This window comes from Hyperoodon ampullatus, assembly GCF_949752795.1.
Source record: "Hyperoodon ampullatus genome assembly, chromosome: 2".
Taxonomy (NCBI): domain Eukaryota; kingdom Metazoa; phylum Chordata; class Mammalia; order Artiodactyla; family Ziphiidae; genus Hyperoodon; species Hyperoodon ampullatus.
Genome location: NC_136915.1, coordinates 109,390,767 through 109,415,762, shown reverse-complemented (window position 1 = coordinate 109,415,762; position 24,996 = coordinate 109,390,767). Strand labels below are relative to the sequence as shown.

The 24,996-nt window shown below is 42.1% G+C and overlaps 1 protein-coding gene across 1 annotated transcript; it reads left to right on the top strand.

Moving 5' to 3' along the window:
• The first annotated feature begins 254 nt into the window (after positions 1 to 254).
• Positions 255 to 21,126, top strand: OTUD7B (OTU deubiquitinase 7B). The gene is made up of 11 exons (XM_079697422.1): positions 255 to 354; positions 4,177 to 4,365; positions 6,218 to 6,445; positions 7,890 to 7,991; positions 9,718 to 9,845; positions 14,328 to 14,440; positions 16,106 to 16,233; positions 16,541 to 16,690; positions 17,273 to 17,387; positions 18,349 to 18,433; positions 19,666 to 21,126. Exons 1-11 carry the CDS (start codon positions 270 to 272, stop codon positions 20,872 to 20,874), a joined length of 2,532 nt encoding a protein of 843 aa, XP_079553548.1. The 5' UTR covers positions 255 to 269; the 3' UTR covers positions 20,875 to 21,126.
• Positions 21,127 to 24,996: the final 3,870 nt, after the last annotated feature.

The window sequence follows — 24,996 nt, the reverse complement described above, 5'->3', positions numbered from 1 at the left end:
ACCTGAAACTTATATAATAAAAGGAAAAAAAACTAATGTTAATGAGAAATTAGGAAACTAAATGTTACTCTTTATAATAAATTCTACTGAAATGAATGAGCTAGGATAATTAGTTTCCCCTTTTGGTTAGGAAGCTGCTGAAATTGGGCTCTGATCATCCCATTCCAGTGTAATTTGGGCCTTATGTGTTTATTTCCTCCTCAGGTGGAGGCCTGAATTTTGATCTATGTCCTCCCTACATCAGCTGCCTGGAAGCACTTAATGATCACATGACCCTGGACATGGATGCTGTCCTGTCAGATTTTGTCCGTTCCACAGGAGCAGAGCCAGGGTTGGCCCGAGATCTCCTGGAAGGTAAGGAGTCTTTGGGGGAGAATGAGAAGAGAGAAAATAAGATGTGATATTTATTGTTAGGATGATTTGGAACATTTAAGGTGATCAGAAAGACACTTTGTGTATGGTAGGCCTTACATTTAAGTTACTTCTAATAATCTACTTTGTGTATGACCCACCATAATTTTAAAATGCAAAATTCCCTTTTCACCTTGAATTTTTGGGTAGCTTTCTCCACTGTCAATTTAAGCTCAGGTAATGCAAGTGAAATTTGATATTAGTCCACTAAAACCATAATTTTAGATGTGTAAGACTTCCTTTTTATGTATAAATGATTAGATTTTCATATTTGGGATCATTCATGTTTTTTGTCTTTCCTTCCCTAACTTGTATGGGTCATTCTATATAGAGTGGATTAATTTAATGTTTTCATTTAGCTGCTTTTGTTTACTTATTTCTGTATGTATATGTAAGTGTGAATGTTCTAGATTTTAAGGTCCTTTAGGCTTGGCATCATGTCAGTAGGATTCTTTGTTTGGAGTCATAGTTAACAGATGCTTTTTGGTGAAAATATATAATGACGCAAATAGGTGAGCCTGTGGGGGAAGGAGCAAGTTCTTAGCACACATAGGTAATTTTCTAGGTTTTCAGCCCTTAGTAAGGTGTGGCAATACGACATTTACTTAAGCACCTGTGAGAATAGTGTTGGTTTGGAAACGGAAGATCAGGGTTTAAATTCTAGTTTGCTAATTCAGTATGGCTTTGCCCTTAACTTGTATTTTCAGTTTCATCTCCTACTACCTTCTCCCACAGTTTCTGTGCTCCAGCCAGGCCTGACCTGTTTCCTTTCCCTGATCATATTAAGTTGTCTCCTAAGTTTGTAGTGTGCTTTCCTCCATTATTCTCTTGAAATTCTCCTCATCCTTCCAGATTCAGCTCAAATGCCTACTCTTCCTCTTGTAACATGTGTTGAACACTTCTATGTGTTCAATATTCAATATGTGTGAGGCACTTGAAATATATTACTTTATTCTCACAACCATTCTGCAAAATATGTTTTATTATCCCAGTATTACCGCTTAAAAACTGAGGTCCAAGAAGTTAAATTCTTGCATGTCGTCTCTCTTTCTCTCACACACACCCATGTGCACACACACTCATACTATGAAAGAAAAGTTGAGGGTGCTGTGGAAGTTTAAGAGAGAAACCTAATTTGAATATAGAGTGCAGAAAGGCTTTTTCTGAAGAAGTGACATGTGAACTGAACACAGAAGGATGCACAGGAGTAGCAAGACAAAGGGATGTAGCACAGAGTGTTTATGTAAAGAAAAGTAGCTTATACAAGGACCTTGAGGTGGGAGAGAGTTTGGCACTGATAGTGAGCGAGGTAGGAAGAGTAGTACAAGAAAGAGTGGTAGGAAGCTGGTTAGATAAGCAGGAAGCAGAATATGGGGGGCCTTTGTAGGCCATGGTAAGGGTTGTGCATTTCAGTGTATGTTCGGTGGGCAGCTGGTGAAGGATTTTAATCAGGGGAGTGAAATGATTGCGTTTGAGTTTCTGAACAGTGTACTGATAAAAGATATGGAACTGATTGGAAGGTGGCCAGAGATGAAGTGGTAAAATCAGTTACAAATGTTGCCATAGTTCAGGTGAGAGGTGATGGTGACTTGGACTACAGTGGTAACAGCAGAGTGAGAAGTGGGTAGATTTAAGGTATAATTTAGAAAGAGAACCAAAGGACCTGATCCTCATTTTCTGTCTCCATCTTTCTGTCTCTTGCTTTTTCCTTTGAAAGTTAACTCTGGTTGTAGTGTAAAGAACAAATTATAGAGGGGAGGGACTAAGAGTAGAGAGGCTAGGGAGCCCCCTCCCAAAAGACCAGGTGAAAATATGAGGACCTGAATTGGGGTAGTGACAATAAAAATGGACAAGAAAGAATAGATTTGAGAAATGTTTCAAGGGTACAAACAACCTTGAGAACTGAGTAGATAGTGAGGGAAGAGGAGGAGTGGGGTCTGAGGAATGGTGAAGAGCTGAAATGACTGTGGTTTCTGGCCTGGAGGGGTTGTGATGCCATTACTGATTTAGGGACTGTAGAAGAAGGAGAAGAAGCAACCTTTAGGAGGGAAGATGATGGACGTTCAGTAGACATGTTGACTGTTAGGAGGACCTGATTTTAAGGACTTTAGCAGACAGTTGGAGATAACTATCCAGTGCTCAAGACAAATCATTTATTCATTCATTGGTTCAGAACAAAAGTCCTCCATTCTTTAACAAATATTTATTGAGTACCTATTATGCACTAGCTTCTAGATGCTTGAACAAAACAAAACAAGCAAAAATCTCTGCCCTAACATTCTAGCCTGAGAGATCATCAATGAACAATAAACATGATAACCAAGTAAATTGTAAAGTACATAGTATAAGGTGTTAGATGCTGTGGAAAATGGTAAGAGGAATGATGAGGTAGGTTGTGATTTTTAGTTGGGTAGTCAGGGTAGGCCTTATTAAGAGTGTGACATTTGAGCAAATATCTGAAGGAGATGAGGAATTGTGTAGATATATTTGAGAAAGAGCCTTCTAGGCAGTGGGAATAGTTGGTGGAAAGGCTGTAGGTGGGAGCAGTCTTAGCACGTTTCTGGGAACAGCAAAGAGGCCAGTATGACTGACGCAGAGTCCAGAGTGAGCAAAGGGAGTTGGAGCAGGTGGTGAATCTAATGGCTCAGAAGTAAATTCATCTGGCGTGGATGATTAATACAGCTTAACTGGAGAATTATAATTATAACAAGAAGCATAACAGCAATGGCAGTAAATACATATATAATGCTTTCTGTATGCCAAGCACTGTTTTGAGTGCTTTCAGTTAATTTAATCTTCTTAACAACCCTATGTGGTATCACCTCCACTTTCATAGCCAGGGAAGTTGAAGCACAGAGGAAAGGTTAGAAAAGTAGGTTAGGTCATAGAAAGCCTTGAACGTCAGACAAAGGAGGCTAAACTTTATTCTGTAGGCAGTGGTAAGCCACTAAAAATTTGATTATGGAACTGAAATGATCAGAATTGTGCTGTAGAAAGATTAATCTCATGGGATCCTTTAGAGTAGATTGGAGGTGGGACAGTAGGTGATATAGGAATTGAATTAAGGTGGTGACAAATGGAATAGAACAGAAAGAAGTGTGAACAATTATGCAATATGTTATTTATTGACTAATTTAACTGGAGAAAGCAACTGAAAAATCTGCTGTGACAGATGTATCCTTCGGGTGTTTTCTTCAGCAGAGTAGTGATTCTTAAATTTGAGGGGAATTAACAATTCCCTTTGATAACCTGATGGCAGCTATCAGCTCTTTCTTTAGAAAAACGCACATACCTATAACTTTGTATACAGTTTCAGGTGGTTTAGGACACCCCAGAGCACATCTAGGCTCACAACTCTCTGGATCTCAGAATTAGGAGACCTGGGCTTGAGTCCAGCTGAGGGCCTGGTGTGAACTACCCGTGACTTGGGGCAAGTAACTCTACTTCTTTAGGCTTCATTTCCTTTATCTGTAAAATGATGTTACTAGGTCTCCAAGGGCCCTTTCAATTCAGAGAGACAAATTCTGTATGCACACGGGGCTTTCTTAGGAAATAGACAATAAGTAAATAAAGAAGTTGTGGTATTCCAGATCGAAGTGTTATGAAGGAAATTAAAGTAAGGGAAGGAAAAGGAGAATGACTGAAGTGTGCATGAGTATATGCTTTCTGGTTTTGATAAGATGCTTAGAATGGTGGTTCTGTATCTTTCCTCAATTTTTCTATACTCTCAGTGCCCAATTCACTTTTTGCTTTGTGTCCTGACAGGAAAGAATTGGGATGTGAGCGCCGCCCTCAGTGATTTTGAACAGCTACGTCAGGTCCATGCTGGGAACCTGCCCCCACCCTTTAGTGAGGGGAGTGGTGGCTCCAGGACCCCTGAGAAAGGGTTTTCTGATAGAGAGTCTACTCGCCCTCCCCGACCCACCCTACAGCGGCAGGATGACATCGTTCAAGGTATTCGGGTGCTGAGGGCTGTTTCCGTAAGCGGAGTAGAAAGAAAGGGAGGCAGCTGCTGACCAGTCAGAGAATTTAGTGATCTTTCGGAGATGATTCCTTTCCTCCCCCACCTCCCCAGCCAAATGATCAGAGGTGACCTCAGTCTGTCCAGATGCTGGAACCCCTCACTTTCTGCATCTTGAGTGCCATCCTGTATAAATGCCTTCTTCAAAGAGATAGAGGAAGAAGAATAACGATCTAATTGTTGAGATAAGGTACACATAAAGATAGAATTCAAAGGATCACTATCATCTACCCCTTTGGAGGACATTTTGTTAGTATTTATTAGTATCTGTCAAAATTTTTAAATGCATGTATACTCTTTCTCAGCAATTTTGTTTCTAGGAATTTATCATATATGTGTTGTGTGTGTGTGTCTGTGTGTGGTGTGTATCCTTTTAAATAAATACATACATACCTAATTCATAAATAGACACAAAGACATGTAGTGTAAAGCTTGAAAGTTAAAGCTTGAAAACAACTTTTAATTATCCATTGGTAGAAGAGTGGTTAAATAAATTGTAATCATCCATATTATGGAATACTTGGCAGCCATTAGAAAGAATTAAGTAGATCTTGATGTGCTATTTTGGAAAAATCTCTAAAATCTATTGAGAAAGGTAAGATGCAGGACAGTATATATAGCATGTTCCTGTTTATGTTTTTAAAAATTATTATAAAAGTTATTTGTGCTTCTATGTGCATAAAAAATTCTAGGAATTCCCTGGTGGTCCAGTGGTTAGGACTGCGTGCTTCCACTGCAGGGAGGCATGGGTTCAATCGCTGGTTGGGGAATTAAGACACGGCACGGCAAAAAAATTCTAGAAGGATACAAAACGTCGCCTCTGGGGAAGGGATCAGGAATTTTGAATGAGAGGGACACTTCTTTGTAACACTTCAAACCTTTTGGTAGTATTTCGATTTTTTACCATGGGCATGTGGTACTTTTAAAATACCTTTAAAAAGAGTTTAAAAAATAACACTATAAAATAACTTTACTTACTTTATGCATCATCCCTGGCAGATATTGGATTAAGACCTGATACCCAATATAATTTTTAGCTCTTTCTGATAGTCATTATATAACTCAAGCCATGCAAATGAATTTTAATACTATACTGAGCAAATTACTATCACACTGGAATATCTGCTGGAGAATTATAAGTGCCATGTATTCAAAACAAATGAAATAATTTGGGGCACTATCTGTATTACCACCTTCCTCTGTAGTATGTTAAGTAAGAATTGACTGTACCTATAAATTTCTGATAAATATGAGTATCAAGAAAAGTAGTAAATAATGTAAATAAAGTTATTGATGGTAGATAAGAAAGTTCCTGAATGTGTAAGATTTGTCATTAATTTTCTATAATGGAAATCCGTTTCTACATTCTCCAAGGCCCTGAAAATTATCAGAGAGATTATTTGACTCAATGTAGCCAAATGAAACTCCATTTCCCTTATTCCCTCTTCCTCCCACCAAACAATGACTAAGTTGCCAAATGAAGGGTCCCTATTATGTTGGGAAATGGAAGTGGAAGAAGACAGTGTCGTGGAGAGAAGTTCAGGCAAAAGGGTAGAAAGAGGAATGTATATTTGGTGCTAATGTGAGTGCCTGTGAAAATGCCACTTTCTGTGTTTCTCCAACTGTATTTGGCATGAGAAAGAGGGTCATGAAATTTGGTAGCCAGTTAGACTTACAGTTTTTCCCTGACTGGAAACCTTGTCAAGAGGTAACCATCACCTCATGAGTGGAAAGTTCTCTGAGTGGGTTGTGTTTGTTCTAAGGTGACTCCATTTCTCATTGCAGAAAAACGCCTGTCTAGGGGCATCTCCCACGCCAGCTCCAGCATTGTTTCCCTGGCCCGGTCCCATGTCTCCTCCAATGGTGGGGGTGGGGGGAGCAGTGAGCACCCCCTGGAAATGCCCATCTGTGCCTTCCAGCTTCCAGATCTCACTGTGTACAATGAAGACTTTCGCAGCTTCATAGAGAGAGACCTCATTGAGCAGTCCATGCTGGTTGCCTTGGAGCAGGCAGGTCAGTGAGTACTTCCTTTCCCATGCTCTTCCCTCTGCTCTCCACCTCTAGGCAGCCACGTGGAGGGGCTGGGCTTGACAAGCAGCTTCTAGTCTAAGCCTGTGATCTGATTGATTGCAGTCAAACTCGGCAGTCAGTCAGAGAGACATATACTGAGCTAGGTGCTTCTTCAAGTTAAAGAAAGGACACAAATAAGACACTTTCATCTGGAAATTTTCTGTTTGATTGAAGGGAAACCAGATACACATGTGAAAGGCCTACAGATCAATACCTAAAAATCAATACATGAAAAAAATACAAATGAATTATAATTGGCTCTGGAACACCTTATGGACAGAAAGAACCAATGCTGTAGATGATGCACAGTGGTGATTAAACTAAGTCACATTTATTTATACGAACCTTTCCCAAAAGACTTATTTACCTTTACAATTGTTTGTCTTAAATTATATTTAAAATTTGTTAGTATGATGGGGTGAGGCAGCTGAGATTTCTGGGAAAGCTAGTCAGTTATTAAAAACCTCCCATGGAAGAAGGATTGGGTGTGGGAGGTGGGGGCACAGAAAGGAAGGTCTTGTTTTTCATTTTGTGCCCTTCTATACTAATCGTGTGCATCTATTTACAATTTTTTAAGTAGTAAGCATTTATCTGACTGCTGTGATTATAGCCCAGTTTTTCTTTCAGTAGACTGTCCAGTAATTCAAAAAAACTTTTAAGTATCATTCATAAAATATTTTCCTTATATACAGAACTGAGACTCATTTTCTTGGGTATTTTAAGTACTTTGTCTTATTGCTCATGTCTTTAAAGTCGTACCACATACATGATGACATGCTTACTGTCATATATGCAGATGATACTTGCATGACACTTTGAATATACGTGTTGGGTTGTTTTTCTTTTACTGATGATGGATTTGTGCTGACCTTTATTGCTACAGTGTCTGCTGGTCTCCTGACCAGAGTGAAGAAATCAGAGCCAGACCAAGTAGCCAACACAGATTTCGACCTATGACCTAGGCCTCATCATCCAACCCAGGGTTGTTCAATCTTAGCACTACTGACACCTAAGACCAGATGATTCTTTGTTGTGTGAGCTGCCTTGTGCATTATATTGTGTTTAGCAGCCTTCCTGGCCTCTACCCACTAGATGGCAGTAGCATCCCCCCACCACTTGTGACAACCAAACATATTTCCAGACGTTGCCAAATGTCCCTTTGGGGACGAAATTGTCCCTACTTAAGAACCACTGATCTAACCAGTTGTGCTCACCAGATTCTGATGAACCAGATATAAGTGAAGAAGATACACAGAGTAATAGAGTGATGGTTTGATTTTAGGTAGGCTTCCTAGAGGAGGCAAATTTGGAGTCTGTTTTAGAAATAGGGAAGTAGGGAGAACTTTATGCATCATCTGCTCCTCTCCTTTTCCTCCTGTTTCTGTAGGGCGTTTGAACTGGTGGGTGAGTGTGGACCCCACCTGTCAGAGGCTCCTTCCTTTGGCAACTACTGGAGATGGAAACTGCCTCCTGCACGCAGCCTCTCTTGGTGAGTCTTGAAAATGGTCCTTCATTCCCTCATAGAAAGGAAGCAGTAGTTAAATCTCATGTGAAGGACTTGATCCAACCATTCTTGATCTCACACAGAAGTGATGGCTCAGAGCAAGGCTATGTGTGTGTGTGTGCGTGCACGCTCACTGGCGCAGGAGGAGATGGAAGAGAGCCCTGCCCTGGTTTTTCAGTCTTGCTGAGAAATCGTATGGAGTACATAGGATTTAGCACAAGTCCCACTCTGAGAACTGGCCCCCAGAAGTAATGCGCAGCAGTAAGCAAGCAGTATACTGTATGTGTATGCATATAATTCCACTAAGTATTTATTCTTTTGGTATATAAAAAAGATACATTTTCATCAGTTCCCTGTGAAACTTGTTTATTATTATTTTTTAATGTATGTCTAATCTAGAATAATGTATTTTTCTTTCTTTTTTTCTTCCAGTTTTATTGATATAATTGACATACAGCACTGTATAAGTTTTATACAGCATAGTGATTTGACTTACATGCATTATGAGATGATTACAGTAAGTTTAGTGGACATTCATCATCTCATGGATACAAAATTAAAGAGAGGGTTTCCCTGGTGGCGCAGTGGTTGAGAGTCCGCCTGCCAATGCAGGGGAAACGGGTTTGGGAAGATCCCACATGCCGCGGAGCGGCTGGGTCCGTGAGCCATGGCCGCTGGGCCTGTGCGTCCGGAGCCTGTGCTCCGCAACGGGAGAGGCCACAACAGTGAGAGGCCCACGTACCGCAAAAAAAAAAAAAAAAAAAAAAAAATTAAAGAGATAGAAAAAATTCTTTTTTCCTTGTGATGAGAACTTTTAGGATTTACTCTCCTAACAACTTTCATATATAACGTACAGCAGTGTAATTATATTTATCATGTTGTGCATTGCGCCCCAGTACTCAATAGTCTTGTAAATGGAACTTTGTACCTTTTAACTACCTTCATCCAATTCCCCCTGCCTTTGGTAACCACAAATCTGTTCTCTTTTTCTATGAGTTTGTTTTTGAAGTATAATTGACCTACAACACTGTTATACCCTGGCACACAACATGGCGATTCAGTATTTCTATATATTTCAAAATGATCACCACGTTAAGTGTAGTTACCATACAAAAATATTACATAATTATTGACTTGTTTTCTTTAAATTGTTATACCTATTTATAATTCAATATATTATTTGCCTTAGCTTTTAAAAAAAGTCCCCATTTTCCAACCACCCCTCAAGCTTTGATGCTGATTGCCATGTGCCAGACCCATCTTATCTGCTGCTACTCTGTATTTTACTTTATTTATTTAAAAAAATTTGATTTTAATTGGCCGCACCACGAGGCTTATGGGATTTTAGTTCCCCGACCAGGGATGGAACCCAGGCCCTTGGCAGTGAGAGCGAGGAGTCCTAACCACTAGATGGCCAGGGAATTCCCACTCTGTATTTTAATTTGTTAGACTTGGTATCACGAGTAAAGGCGTCTTGTCAGGAGTTTGTAGGATGTGGTATATACCCCACTTTCAGGTTCTCAAAGTTTCTGAACCTCCAGAATAGGAACATCTTTTCTTTCTTGATTACCTTTCCCCCAAGTCACAGCAGGGGTTTCTTTGAACCTGGGCTTCAGCCTGATTTCCTTCATGCCAGGGTCTGTGTATCATAATTAATAAGTGGAGTTGAGTCAAGGTAGGGTGTCTTAACCATCATGTTTTCTTGCCATAGGGATGTGGGGTTTCCATGATCGGGACTTGATGCTACGGAAAGCTTTGTATGCACTAATGGAGAAGGGAGCGGAGAAGGAAGCATTAAAACGGCGCTGGAGGTGGCAGCAAACTCAGCAGAATAAAGAGGTGAGGGAGCTTGGTCAGGAGAACCTTGTTTCCCAAAGTTACCTAGGGGAAATGCTCAGTGCCTACCAGTAGGAAATGTCTCCTACTTAGGTGCTTAGGTCAGTGTTACTCCTCTTGTAATCCTGGAAATGGTTGAAAATTCAGATACCACCATAGGGTACATGCCTTCTGATAGAGTTATGAGAACTGGTGTGGGGAAGTGGAGACTTGTAGAGGAGGTATCTAACGTTGTGCTTTTCTACCCGATAGGCACTCAATAAGCCTTTAGTGGCAGTGTTTTGCAAAATGAAATACGACAAGCTCATAGGATTTTTGTGTTGTTTTGTTTTTTTGCTTATAATAAGGCTAGACCAATTTTTAAGGACTTATGTTTTCAACCATTATAGAAATGTTAATGCATAAAAATAGTTTTGGCCATATATACCGTTTGTTTTTCGTATGTTCAGTTTATCTGTTAAAAAATTGTAAAGGCATGAGTTTGAATGGTACTTCTTAGAAGTTCAGCAGATGTTGAGTTGAGTTTAATTGGTACTTCTCAGGGGTTTAGTAAGTGTTGAGGCTGCTTTCGTATAAGAAAGCAACACTGGGAAGTTCCCTGGTGGTCCAGTGGTTAGGACTCTGGCGGTTTCACTGCCATGGCCCAGGTTCAGTCCCCACCACCACGACGCAGCCAAAAAAAAAAAAAACAGAAAAAAAGCAACACTGGACTGTTTGTACTTTCCACCCCTATAAACGGGCTGGGCAAAATAATGGCCTGTAGGGCTTCCCTGGTGGCGCAGTGGTTGAGAGTCCGCCTGCCGATGCAGGGGACGCGCGGGTTCGTGCCCCGGTCCGGGAGGATCCCACGTGCCGCAGAGCGGCTGGGCCCGTGAGCCTGCGCGTCTGGAGCCTGCGCGTCCTGAGCCTGTGCTCTGCAACGGGAGAGGCCACAACGGTGAGAGGCCCGCGTACCGCAAAAAAAAAAAAAAAAAAAATATGGCCTGTGGGTCAAATCCCACCAACTGTTCTGTTAAAAAAATATTTTTATTGGAACACGGCCTCCCCAACTCAATTCATTTACATGTGTTTGTGCTACAGCAGCAGAATATAGAAGCTGCACATTGCCCCACTGCAAAGCCTAAAATATTTCCTGTCTGGCCCTTAACAGAAAAAAGTTTGCCAATTCCCTTCCCTTTAATAATGACGTTATACAGTTAAATAAAGATAATGAGTCTTCCTATTTCCTTTTGCCCTGGTTCTCTGTCTTCTATGTTTATCTCCTGCTCTTCATGTATATCTTTTTTATTTTTGCCGTGTATATAAAGCTGGGTGTTTCTGGCATTAATATGGGAATATCTCTTCAGAAACTTAATTTCCAGCTTCTTTTCCCTCTCTTTTTATTGCTCTATCATAACTGGCCATAATATAGAACTAACAGATTTTTGTTTGTTTCAGTTATTAGAATTTTATGTTCTCAAGATTTGAAATATGGAAGTAGAATGTGTTATGTTTCTTTCTCAAAAATAAAGAACTCAACCTTAAAATTAGGATGATATTAAGATCAGAATCTGGTCTTTGATCAGCCAGTCTGCCCCAGAAGATTCCTGAGGGAAAGAAATGCACAGGGGCAAGGCCAAGTAAACAGCATTCTTTTTTTTTTTTTTTTAAATTAATTAATTTATTTTTGGCTGTGTTGGGTCTTCATTTCTGTGCGAGGGCTTTCTCCAGTTGTGGCAAGCGGGGGCCACCTCTCATCGCAGTGCGCGGGCCTCTCACCATTGTGGCCTCCCTTGTTGCGGAGCACAGGCTCCGGACGCACAGGCTCAGCGGCCATGGCTCACGGGCCCAGCCGCTCCGCGGCACGCGGGATCCTCCCAGACCAGGGCTCGAACCCGCGTCCCCTGCACCAGCAGGCAGACTCTCAACCACTGCACCACCAGGGAAGCCCCAAACGGCATTCTTTATTGACACCAAACCCCCTGGCAGTCTGGTGAGCTGAGCTGGACTATGTGGAGAGCTTTTTTTGCCTGAGCTAGAGCCAGCCTAGAGTTTGCCTTCCTCATTGTTGAATTCAGGCTGAACCTTAGATTTGACCACTTTAGAGACAGGAAAACACCAAACCAGATCATGCCAGCTAGTAAAGTAGGCATGAGAGCCACAGTCGGAGGATAGGTAGGCCCAATTCCAGCTATATTAAGCTGTTATAGTTACTATTTTAAAGGTGAGGTTAGATTATGATGGTATTTAGCCAGGAGACCCAGAAATACCCAAGTCCTGTTCTTGATCGGCCATCTATTCCCTCTCAAAGTCCTCAAATGGAAATACATGCCTGGAGGATAGTAGATATTGAAGGAGCGATCTTTTTACTCCTTTTGCTCAGCACATTGAAAGTTCCATATGGAAACGAGATAATTGTTTTAGCTCAGACCATTCATAGCATTATAGTGGGGTGGGGAAGTGGGTGACGGACTGGGGAGCTACTTTTAGCCAGTACCAAACACCAAACAAACTAAATTGGTTTTGATTTCCCAGGCCTCCTTGTTTTGTTGTTAAAAATGGTGGTAAAACACAGTAAGAACATTTTCAGCCTAGGAGGGTACACCACCTAGTGGCTGTGTGTATAAAAACAGCAAACAAAAATAGGTGAGAGCAAGAGGGAGACAGATCCTCATGAATGTGTATCAGGGACCATTTATCAGAGTGACCAGAGCACCCCATATATAACCTGTGCATTGTTCTTTTGTATTTTTAGTTGAAAAAATCTGTGATAGAATTTTACACATTGAAAATAGCTTTGTCTTTTTTTTATTGTTAAAGTAAAATGTGGTCACAATAGCTCTTTAATTCCTGTTAAATTTGTTCTGATACCTCTCATGTTTGCAGTGTGATTCTTTCTACTATGTCAATGTGTGTTTAAAGTATAAACTCATTTTAACACTTATATAGGCCAAATATAATTAATAATATAGAATTTCTTCCAAATCATCATGTACATCCTAAAGCCAATATGGTATTTTAAGATTGTTTGTACTACTCCTTCCGCTCCTTTAATAAAAATTAATAGTTTTACTGAGCATGTATTTACTGATTACTGATCACATAGTAGGTACTAGGCATATTGCATAAAACATGGTCCTGGTTCTTAGGAGTAGTAGTAGGAGATGGACATGTAAATACATAATTGCAACAAATTAACAGGTTATGACTTCTATGATAGAAGTCTACATAGCAGTTGAGGAGGGAGGGCACAAAGGAAGGAGTGAGTGGTTGATGTACCAGGGAGATTTAGGAAGGGCTTCATAGAGGAGTGATACTTGAGTTCTTTCCTGACAGTTGAGAAATTATTCACCAGGTGGATATGGAGTGGGCTGCTCCAGGCAGAAGGCACAACCTAGACAAAAGCTCAGAAGTATAAAACAACACAGTGCATTCAAGGAACTATGACTAATTAAACGGTATTAGAGAAGTGGGTTGGGAGCCAGGAAGTGGAGTCTATGCTATGCTTAAGGAGTTTGAACTGTATCTAATAGGTAACGACGGGTCTTAAAAGAATTTGTAGCAGGAAGCAAACATCATCAGATTTTAATTTTAGAAAAATCTTTCTGGTAGCATTGTAGAAAATGGATCATAAGAATGTATGACTGGAAGTAGTAAAACCAATTAAGGGTCCATTGCAGTAGTTCATGCTTAATAATTGTTGACTAAAGGATCCAGGTATGGGATGGGTGAAAGGAGAGGAGTCGTAGATAACCCCCTGGTTTCTAGTTGGGTGTTTGGGTGATAGTGTTGTTTACAAAGGTAGGAAAACAGGAAGAGAGGGTTTTTGAAGAGGTAGAAGTTCAGTTTTGACTGCACAGAGTTTGAGGTAGTCATGGGCAGGTGGCAGTCTTCAGTAGGTAGCTGGATGTGAACATAGAAATTAAGAGGAAATCTGGGCTGGAGAAGAAGGTTTTTGAATCCTGAGCATGTAGATAGCAGTAGATGAGATTATAGTAGTAGAAAACATAACCTAGAAAGAACCAAGGCTAAAATCATTGATGCAACATCAATATTTTTGAGGTAGACAGTTCAGAGAGGTAAGAGACAGTAGTGTTGTGTGAGCTAAGCGAAAAGACAGTTTGAGGAGATCAAATGCCACATGAAGGCTAAGAAAGATGAGAACTGAAGAGTGTGCTGAATTTGGCAATTAGAAGGTAATTGTCTTTGCTAGAGTCAGTTAGGTGAAGTAGTTTGTGGGGGTGAGGGAGGGGGCATAGGCTGGAGGGCAGATACAGAAGCTAGACTGCAGTGGGTCAGAAAAGAATGGAAGAAGTGTGAGCGATCATAGACATTCTTTCATGGATCCTGACTATAAAAGGGAGAAGAGATTGGACTTTGTAGTACAAATTGTTAGCCAGGTGGTAAGAGAATAGGGAGTGGAGTAACACGAGTGAGTTGGAATGGCAATTGCCTCTTGAACCTAGCCTCTAATTGCTTGATATTCCTTACCTGTCTTTCACACAGTCGGGGCTGGTATACACAGAGGATGAGTGGCAGAAGGAATGGAATGAGCTGATCAAGCTTGCCTCAAGTGAACCCCGCATGCATCTAGGTACCAATGGAGCCAACTGTGGTGGGTAAGTGTGTCTAACTGGAGGAGCAGGAAATAATCTTTGCTGAGTCCTCAGTGTCCAAAGAGCTCTGTGCTAAGAGGATGTTAGAAGGAGAGGAAAGAAGCCATGGCAAGGGCACAGAAGGGTGTAACAGCATGGTACGTTCTAGGAAATACAGGTAGTTCAGTGTTACCAGAATATAGAGTATGTGGCGCAGAATAGTAGATGAGGCTAGGCAGTCCAGATTTGTGTGTGCCATGCTAAGGAATTAAAATTGTATTCTATCCAGACTTTGGGAAACTGCAGGACAAATGACCTGGTTTCCTCAATAAATAAAGACAAAGAAAAAGGGAGAAAGAACCTAAGTTTAAAGACACTTTAGAGACACATCAACCAGCTGGAATATATGGACATTTATAAGACAGTTGGGGAAATGTGAATAATGTCTACATTATTGTTAAGTTTTTAAAGTGTGGTATTGATGGTATTGTGGCCGTTTTTAAAAGGAGTCCTTTATTTTTTAGAGATTGAAACTGAAGTATTCATGGATGAAATTATATGATGTCTAGGATTTGCTCCAGAATAATCTGGTGGGGTGGCGTGGGTGTGGGGGCCATCCCTAGGAAAATATATCAAGGTCTAGGTGAAACAAGATTGACCATGTGTTCATAATCGTTGAGGCTGGGTGATGGATACATGAGAGTTTAGTATAATATTCTTTCTAGTTTTGAATATGTTAAAAATTTAAATTTTTCTATAGTTAGAAAGTTAAAAAAAACTATAACCTATCCAAACTTTATTGGGCATAAGAATAATCTGGGAGGATTGTTTAAAATGCAGATTTTTGGACTTCCACCCTAAGGAAGTCCAGTTGAGTTGGACTGAGGTGAGGCCCAGAAATCTGCATTTGTAGCAAGCACCCAATGTTGAATAACATTGCTTTAGGGGGCAGGAAGCCACTAAATTGTGAGTTTGTGAGTGACGGGAGCAAATTCATGTATTTGAACACACTGACAGCAGAGTGGATGATGAAGCGGAGGGGAGTAGTAGTAATGGGTGTGAGCAAGAGTGGTGGGTTGCAGATAGGCCAGAGGAGACAGTTACAAGAGACACTTAAAAGATGGAATTGGTCAAGCCAGGTGATTAATTGAAGATGAAATATAAAGAACAGTAAATATTTCACAGATTTCTGATTAGGCTACTAAGCAGATGGGTGAGGCTGTTCTTCCAGTAAGTGAACATAGAAGGAGGGATTTTTGTTTCTTTCCTGTTGTGTTTTGTTTTGTCCTGTTTTGATAGGACATGGTGTGATGTGTGGGTGGTTGTGGTGTGTAAAGTGATAAGCAGGATGAAGCTACACAGCTGTACACTGAGCTACTGGACAAAGAATTGGGGAAGGTTGTTGAACAAGATGGGTATTAAGAGAGGGATTACGTGCTGATTCCTAACACTACTCTTGAACCTTCATATTTCTTTTCTTGTATTTACCCATCTGTGAAACGGAAGTAGAAACAGCCATGGTAGCATAAAATAATCAGCTGTGTGTGTGGCAGCCTTAAGACTGGAAAACAAGGAAGGGACGTTGGTTTTTCCTCTTTGCAGAGCTGGTCTTCATGAGTCTCTTGCTTTGTTTTCTTCCCTCTCCCTTCCACTGCACCCCTTCCACTCTCTCGCCCCCTGCAACTCTAGGGTGGAGAGTTCAGAAGAGCCTGTGTATGAGAGCCTAGAAGAATTCCATGTTTTCGTCCTTGCCCACGTGCTTAGGAGGCCCATAGTCGTTGTGGCAGACACCATGCTGAGGGACTCTGGAGGGGAAGGTGAGTCAGTCAGTCCTCACTCTACCCTGAGCAGCCCTATTTGCAGAGCCTTGGGCTAAGCACTGGAAGGAAGGCAGGAAAGGGGTTATATAGACCCTTGGGAAAAAAACAAGGTGTAAATTAGAACAAGGCAAAATTCTCATGAGATTCAGAGTAAAGCAGCTGAGGTTAATTGATGTGGCTTCTTAGGAAAGAATTATTAAACATGGGTTTGAATGAGAGGGGGCTCAATTGGCAGAGTGGGGTGGAGGGATTTCCCACTAGGCAAGAATATAGCCTTAATAATAATCTCCGTGGTTTCCTGCAGCATTCGCCCCTATTCCCTTTGGGGGAATCTATCTGCCCTTGGAGGTTCCAGCCAGCCAGTGTCACCGCTCCCCTCTGGTGCTCGCCTACGATCAGGCCCACTTTTCTGCACTTGTGTCCATGGAACAGAAGGAGAATGCCAAGGAACAAGGTGTGGAATGCAATGTCTGTGTCTCTGGTGTCTTTTGGTCTGCTTTATTTTCACTTCGAAAAACTGAAATGAGAGAGAATGTAGGAGGAAAGAATTAAGTGACATGCAAGCTCAGACAGTGCATGCTGATACTGTTTTACTAAGCTATAAGATATACAGAGGTTTTAAAATTTAAAAAAAAAAAAAGGTTTGGAGAAAAACACAGCCTGTATTCCCTGCTCTGGAGTAAAGAGCTAATACAGTAAGGTCATAGTACCTTCCAAATGATGCTTTGCTATATTTGTCTTGATAATGACTTTGAATTCCCTGAATCTCTGTTAACTGGCAAGAACATCATGGGTGCTAGCTGACTGGTGGGAAGTCATGGAGATTAGTGGCCTAAATTGTATGCTGGGTTACAAGGGAAAACCTCCCTGTTAAGTTTTTAAATGCTAAGGTAATTCACATGTTACGAACTGAGAAGTGACTGCAGTTAGAGACCTTTGGTATGGTTCAGCCTCCTTTTCACTGAAGTCAGTCTGTGTTCAGTTGCCTTCCTCTCTCCTCAAGGAGACTCCTTGATCATGTTTCTTTCCTTCCCAGCTGTGATCCCACTTACAGATTCAGAGCATAAGCTGCTGCCCTTGCACTTTGCTGTGGACCCTGGAAAGGGCTGGGAGTGGGGCAAAGATGACAATGACAATGTCCGATTGGCCAGGTGAGGCAAGCCTAGCCTTTCTATCTGCTTTGTAGCTGCGATCTCTTCCACATACGATGTCCGATGTCCGTCTCCTGGGGACTTTTCCTCAGCTCAGAGGCAAAGACAGTCGCATCCTAGTTCCAGTGTCTTTGGGAAGATGGAGAGGAGGGAGACAGATTGGGCACCAGGACTCTTGCAGCTGCCTTTTCTCCCTGTGAAAGACAAGGGAATCCTGGGATCTCCTTACAGTATGAGGAGTGTTCTTGCAGAATCCCCAAAACAGTGTTCAGAAAATCAAGATAATCAAATCACACTTCTTCTCCCAGCCCAAATGAGAAGGGTTTTAAATAGCTGACCAAAACAGTTTGCTCTGGGCTTTTGCCTTTCTGGAACTTAAACAGCAAGAAAAATATGTTCTCCGCCCTCCTGCCACCTCCCAGAAGTTGGCTTCCTCCTGCCTCCAAACTTCCTGTAAGAGCTTATGAATGTAAAAGCTCCTCCCTTACCTCTTAGCCAGTGCCGCCTTCTTCGGGCTCCTAAAACTGAACCCAACTGGGACGGTTTGATTTAAAAACCCAGCGCTTATGGCTTTTTAAATAAGTTCTCACCTAATTATGAAAAGCTCCTTCAGAGTAATACTTACAGCAACAACAATAATAGTGGCTGCCGTTTAGGAAGTATTTCCTAGTTTCCAGACACTGTGCTGGGCCCTTTTCAAATACTATTTTAATCTTCACAGCAACCTTGCAGGATAGATATTATTATCTATACCCATTATCAACCCCTCCCTGAGTTTCAGGGAGGTTGAAGTGACTTGCTCACGGTCATAAAGCTTAGTAATTGGTGGAGCCCTAATTCAAACTCAGCCCTGAGTTCCCAGCCATGTAGCCCTCTCCCACCCTACCTCCCAAATGGATCACACTGCTCTGCCTTTTAAAGGTCACAGTATTTTGAAATTCTTTTTTTCTCCTTTTCACAGTGTAATCCTGTCCCTAGAGGTCAAATTGCATCTGCTGCATGGCTACATGAATGTGAAGTGGATCCCAGTGTCCTCGGATGCACAGGTGAGGACTTCTCCCACCCAACCCTTGCGTGTCCTCATTTTCATGTCAGGGAGAACAAGGAAATCTGGTGGTGGTTCCTTCTGAGTCTCTTCTGAGTAGTGGCTTATGATTCAAGGTTAGGAATAACTAGAAAATATCAGATAAATTCCAAACAACACTTTTTCTTGCCTTTCTACCTGTTAGTGCCCTTTGTTTTCTATATCTTCTCACCGGCCAGGCTCTTGTTTCTGATACTAAAACACATTCTTCAAGAAAAGTTTTCTGAACTTTTTGGTGAACTTGAGGTTGTTATTACTTTGTTCCAAGCCCTCTGTACATAGACCTCTGCGTTGGGCACCAGAGGAGACAGAATAGCTTAAAGAGCTCCTGATACAGTAGGTTCTGAGGATGTTATAATTATCCATAGAACAGGAACACAGGAGCAAGGGCCAACTAGTGGACTCCAGTGCTGAATGTCTAGAACTTGAGGGGATGCAGAATGGTTAAGACTTGGGGTGGTTATTCAAGACTTCCTTGAGATTGATTTTGAGCAGAATTTGGCATAGAGAAATTTATAATAAAGGCCATTCTAGTGTCTATAGAATATTCTCCCTCCTCACCCAGAGGCCATATATTTGTATAGTTGCTCATTGTTCTAGAAGAGCAAAATCCAGGCTTCATTTTGGTATCTCCTTATTACAGAAGGGCATCAAATTGCCGGGGGTGAGATAAAAGTTAGATATTAGATACCTCTTTCCCTGGTTCATGGGAGAGCTGATGAGCTGGGGAAGGACAGTGCCCTCCTGGGTGACCCTTCTCCTGTCATGACAGCAACCCTTCTCTGGAACTAGGCAGTCACTCCAAGGAAGGAGTTCATAGGGATGTTACCACTCCTCTTCCACATGGCTAATTCCTACAGCAACAGCTGCAGGGAGCCCCGTGAGCCAGATGGATGGGCTGGAGGTTCCTGGGGGCTTCCCTCAACCCAGACCAATGGGATAACTGTCAGTCACATTCTTTTTTTTTTTAAATTAAAAATCATTTTTTTATTGAAGTATAGCTGATTTACAATGTGGTGCCAATCTCTGCTTTACAGCAGAGTGATTCAGTTATCCACATATACACATTGTTTTTTAATATTCTTTTCCATTATGGTTTATCACGGGATATTGAATATAGTTCTCTGTGCTATACAGTAGGACCTTGTTGTTTATCCATCCTATATCTGTCAGCCACGTTCTTGTCTCTTCCAGGCTCCCCTGGCCCAGCCTGAGTCCCCGACAGCCTCAGCTGGAGATGAGCCCCGGTCCACTCCTGAGTCTGGGGAATCAGACAAGGAGTCAGTTGGCAGCAGTTCTGCCAGCAATGAGGGCAGCAAGCGGAAAGAGAAGTCAAAACGAGATCGGGAAAAGGACAAGAAAAGAGCAGATTCTGTGGCTAACAAACTGGGCAGCTTTGGCAAAACCTTGGGCAGCAAGCTCAAGAAGAACATGGGAGGCCTGATGCACAGCAAGGGTTCTAAGCCTGGAGGGATGGGAACAGGGTCGGGGGTAAGCAGTGGCACTGAGACACTGGAGAAGAAGAAGAAAAACTCACTGAAGAGTTGGAAGGGTGGCAAGGAGGAGGCAGCTGGGGATGGGCCTGTAACTGAGAAGCCCACATCTGAGTCTGTTGGTAATGGAGGGAGCAAGTATAGCCAGGAGGTGATGCAAAGCCTGAGCATTTTGAGGATTGCAATGCAAGGGGAGGGAAAGTTTATTTTTGTTGGAACCCTGAAGATGGGTCACCGTCACCAATATCAGGAGGAGATGATCCAACGCTACCTTTCTGATGCTGAGGAGAGATTCCTGGCAGAGCAGAAGCAGAAGGAGGCAGAGAGGAAGATCATGAATGGAGGGGTAGGGAGTGGGCCTCCTCCAGCCAAAAAGCCAGAGCCAGATGGCGGGGAGGAGCTGCTGACTGCCCCTCCAGCAGAGTCCAAGGCGGTGGCATTGTCTACTGGCTACCCTGGTGGCTTTACTATCCCTCGGCCTTCTGGGGGTGGAGTCCACTGCCAGGAGCCCCGGAGGCAGATGGCAGGGGGGCCATGTGGGGGGGGCCTGCCACCATATGCCACCTTCCCCAGACAGTGCCCTCCTGGGCGACCCTACCCCCATCAGGACAGCATCCCTTCTCTGGAGCCAGGCAGTCACTCCAAGGATGGAGTTCACAGGGGTGCATTGTTACCACCCCACTTCCGCGTGGCTGATTCCTATAGCAACGGCTACAGAGAGCCCCCTGAGCCAGATGGATGGGCTGGAGGTCCCCGGGGGCTTCCCCCAACCCAGACCAAATGCAAACAACCGAACTGCAGCTTCTATGGACACCCTGAGACAAACAACTTCTGCTCCTGCTGTTACAGGGAAGAACTGAGGAGAAGGGAACGTGAACCGGGTGGGGAGCTGCTGGTGCACAGGTTCTGAATGGGGAAACCCTGGAGGGCAAGGGGGCTAAACAAAGAAAGTTAAGCTCAATTAATTGGCTCATAAGACCCAGCCCCCATGTTGATGGGGCAAATGCAGTAATGTTTGTGTGAGCCTGGCCAGAAACTTTTAAGTGTGTATGCTCTGGAGAGCTGCCAGGCTGGCAAGAGCAGGTCAGGGCTGGATGGTGCCTCAAGGGCTGTACTGGTCCTTTGCCCATCTTGACTTAATGGTACTGAGGAGGTACAAGGGGGGAAAGATGGTAATTCTGTGTCATAACCCCTTGGGTCCATCCCAGGACCTAAGGGAAAGTGTAAGGGAAGATTTGATGTGAGGGGGTGGGGAGGTGGGCAGAAGTCTGGGGGAGGAACTGGCAAAGGAGGTTCTCAGTCAATAAAAGAAAAAACAGACCAAAGTTCTTTTAGGTTGGAAAACACATGGTGGTGGAGTTGGGAGTGTGGAGGGAAACTGGGAAATTAGTCAAATTTGCTATTGAGTTGAATTAAGGTAGAAATTTAGTGTTGGATAAATTTTTCCTCCTGAAGGATCTGGAAAGACAAGGCAGTAACGTGTGCTTATGGATGCTTATTAGGAGGGGGCTGGCTTAAATCAGTTTAGTGAGATGGGAAAGGGAGGAACTTAAAAGGGGAATCTTCTTCCTCTTGAGTTTGATTTCCTTCTAAACAGCTATCTGTCATCCCTTCTAGTTCGAGAGGAGATTGCCAATTGCCCCCTATCTTTTTCTCATCCTTTTTGAGGGCTGAGCTAAGAAGGTTGTGATTTTTTTTTAAGACTTTAATTTTATTAAAAAACAACAACAACAAAAGTTCCCTCTGGGGAAGGCAAGAGAATGATAAGAGCAGCTGTGTGTGTGGAATTTTCTCCAGGTGAATTGGTGCACAGGTGATCTTTTTTTAACTACTAGCAATAACCACATATTGGGGTTTGAGTGCGCCTTGGGAGGGGGGTGGGAGGAGGACAGACTTTTGGCCAGACTGTTTCAAACAAAACCAAAAACCTAAATAGAGCACTACCATCCTCTGCTGCTGTGTTTCTGTAGAAAGCAACTTATTTTTTGGAATTTTTTTTTTTTTTAAAGAAAAGAAACAAAAAGACCCCAGCAAGCAAAAACATTTTAAAAAATATTTTTTTTCCCTCCTATTTAAGTGATTCTTTCTCCTTCCTCTCTACTTTTGGAGAATGAACTTAACGTCCCGGCTTCTTTTGTTAAGCCATAGCTGACCTTAATCTGTGGTTAGTTTATTAAAATAATAAAAATACTTTGTAAGAAGAGATATTTTTGATAATAGGACTGATGTTGAAACTTGGGGTAGGGTTAGGGGCAATTTATAAAAAGGTAGAGAAATATATTTTAGTGAACTATAACCACAGATCACAGATTACTCCCAATGAGCTGATCTGTCTTTGGATTTCTCCCTCCCCCCCCGCCCCCCCATCCTTTTCCCCAGAGGGTGGGAGTGGGTCTGTGGACACAGTAGGGGGGAGCTCCTTTGCATTTTGCACAAAGCACAAGTCTGGACAGCCTATACTCTGGCCAGCACCATTTCTAAGAGCTTTAAACTGGAGGACCTATCCTGGGCCAATTTTCCCTTTTCTTTGAATTTTTTTTTTTCTGGGGGAAAAAAAACTCAACTATGCAATTGTATACACTCCTGGGTGCATATGAGGAAGGGGAATAAGTGTACTTAAGTGTCCAGAGTGTTAATTGGGGCTATTTTTCTGTATTTGGATTTCTCTTTTGAGGTATGTACTCATAAACCATCCTGTGGAATGTGATCCCCACATTTGATCCAAGGCAGACATGGGCTGGGTGTGTGTGTTAGGGGGAATCGTTTTTGCCCTGTGTTGCTTCTGCCCAGTCAGGAAAGTTGTCATCCCATCTCCCCCTTGGTAACAAAGCCAGCCAAGACTGTCCTATTCATTGGAACTGCTCACAATTTAGAAAGTTTCCTTTCTCCTCAACAAACTTGAAAAGTCACTTATTTTCTAAATCTGATTGTTGATTTAATAATTTCCATGGCTGTTAATTCTTAGGCTTTTATTTGAAAACAAACCTGGTGTTAAGGAAGCAATGAGGTCAAAGGAGATAGGTTCCAAAGGAGGGTGGAGGGTATGTATATATTTCTGGGCAGGACTGGGACTAGTGTGAGACAAGCAGGCCCCTCAGGTTCAAAACTTAAGGAGATACCAAAAACTTAGTAATCAAGATAAATACTTTTAATGCAGTATTTTAAAAAATTAATGCAAAAAATCCATGATGAGCAAAATATCAGAATCTTAAAAAAGACAGAATCCAACAGGACTGGGGTTAGAGTGAGGGAAGGAACACTGAATTGAGCAAGTACGGGTTGAATCCTGTCTTTATTTAAAATTTTGATACTTTATTCATTGTGGATTTTTTTACATTAGTTTTGATTTTCAAAATATACTGTGTTAAAATAGTATCTTGGTTACTGGGTTTTGGGGCACCCCTTAAATTTTGTGCCCAAAGTGAGTGCCTTGCTCACCTTACCCTGTTTCCGGGGTTAGAACAACACTGGTGAGACCACCACCTTATGATCTTCGTCCCCTAACATGCACCCAAACAACAGGTGGCTCAAGCTCACACCGAGAATCTGCGTAGCTCACCTAGCTTTCCCATAGGCATCCATCTATATCATAGGATTTTGGCCTGGACCAATAGAAATGGAAACAGACCAGGGATTTTCCCAGAGAATAAAACCAGGAAAGTTGATTCTCCACTGGACTGCTGTGTTTGGATTTGACCTGTTATTAGATTCTAGTTAATACTTTTGTTTTTAAAAACTGAGGACAAATGAACAAAAACGGAAACCTTGTGTCATGTTTGCTTTTGTTCTGATTTATAAATGAACCAATCCCAATTGCTTTTGACTTCTTTTCAAATAAAAACGGTGGAAATTCTGGTGGGTGGCCTAGGTGAATATGGTAAAATAGGGCTTTATTTAGGCCCGTAGCTTTTTCATTAAGAAATAATTTTTTTTTTAATTTGGGAAGGTAACTATTTATTGACACATTAAGAAAAAAAAAAACACCCTCTCTATTCTAAAGATGAGGGACGCTGAGTCAATGGATGTTTTTCCATAGGGATGAGTAAAGTTTGTTTTGCTTCATCCTTTGAGAGGGCTGTGGAATGGGAGGGTGGTGAAAAAATAATGCCTGCAAAATGAAGACAGACTCTGGTTGGTTTATGGTATTTGGGGAGGATGAGGGGGTGGAAGAGGCAAGCTCATGCAACTACTGCGTTGGGGAAAAGGGAGGAGAAGGGTACATGATGTGCACTCAAAATGAGCCATATTCCTTAGTTACGGAGGGTGTGGGTGAAGCGGGGAGGCAGACCCCTCAACCCTGGTTGAGGGATGATATCCCTCAGGCTTAAATAAGTGCACCTAGTTCCTTTACTCCAGGCACTGGGGTACCTACTGAGGTTTTAATTGGAGAGGGAAGATTTTTCAGGGCTCTTATTTTTCCCCTTTTGATTTAAGACAGTGCTACCCCTCCACCCTACGTTCTCCATCTCAGCCCTGATGGAGCAAGTATACTATAGGAGAGGCCTCCAGATTCCTCCCTTAATCTGTGCTGTTTTTATTGAGAGTTACAAGATTTAACCAAACGTTTTTTCCCTCACACTGGATTCTACAACAAAAGTAAAAGATTATATTAAAAGTTTTTTTTTTTTTTTTTTTTTTTTTTTTAAAGATTCAGTCTCTTTATGGAGTGCGGATGGTGTTTAACTCAGTGCTGTACAGGGCCTGGAGGGAAGTTCCTTCCCCCTCCTGTTGGCTGTTTCTTCTCAAGTGAAACAAGCTCACAGACCAACACAACAGAAATTAGCAATGACTTTTTGTTGTATATTTGGGAATGATACTGAGCTGGAAAGAATGGAGCTGGTTCTGAATGACTTCTAAGAACCTAGCTTTTGCTATTCTTACTACTTTCTAAACAGCCACATGTCCAAGGTTCCAGTCACATTTTATCTTTCCCAATAAAGGAGGTTCAAAGATAACTGTCCCCAGTTACTCGGACACCTCTGGACTCTGTGTCCTCTTCTAAGGAGTCAGTGCCCCAGACACACAACCACAG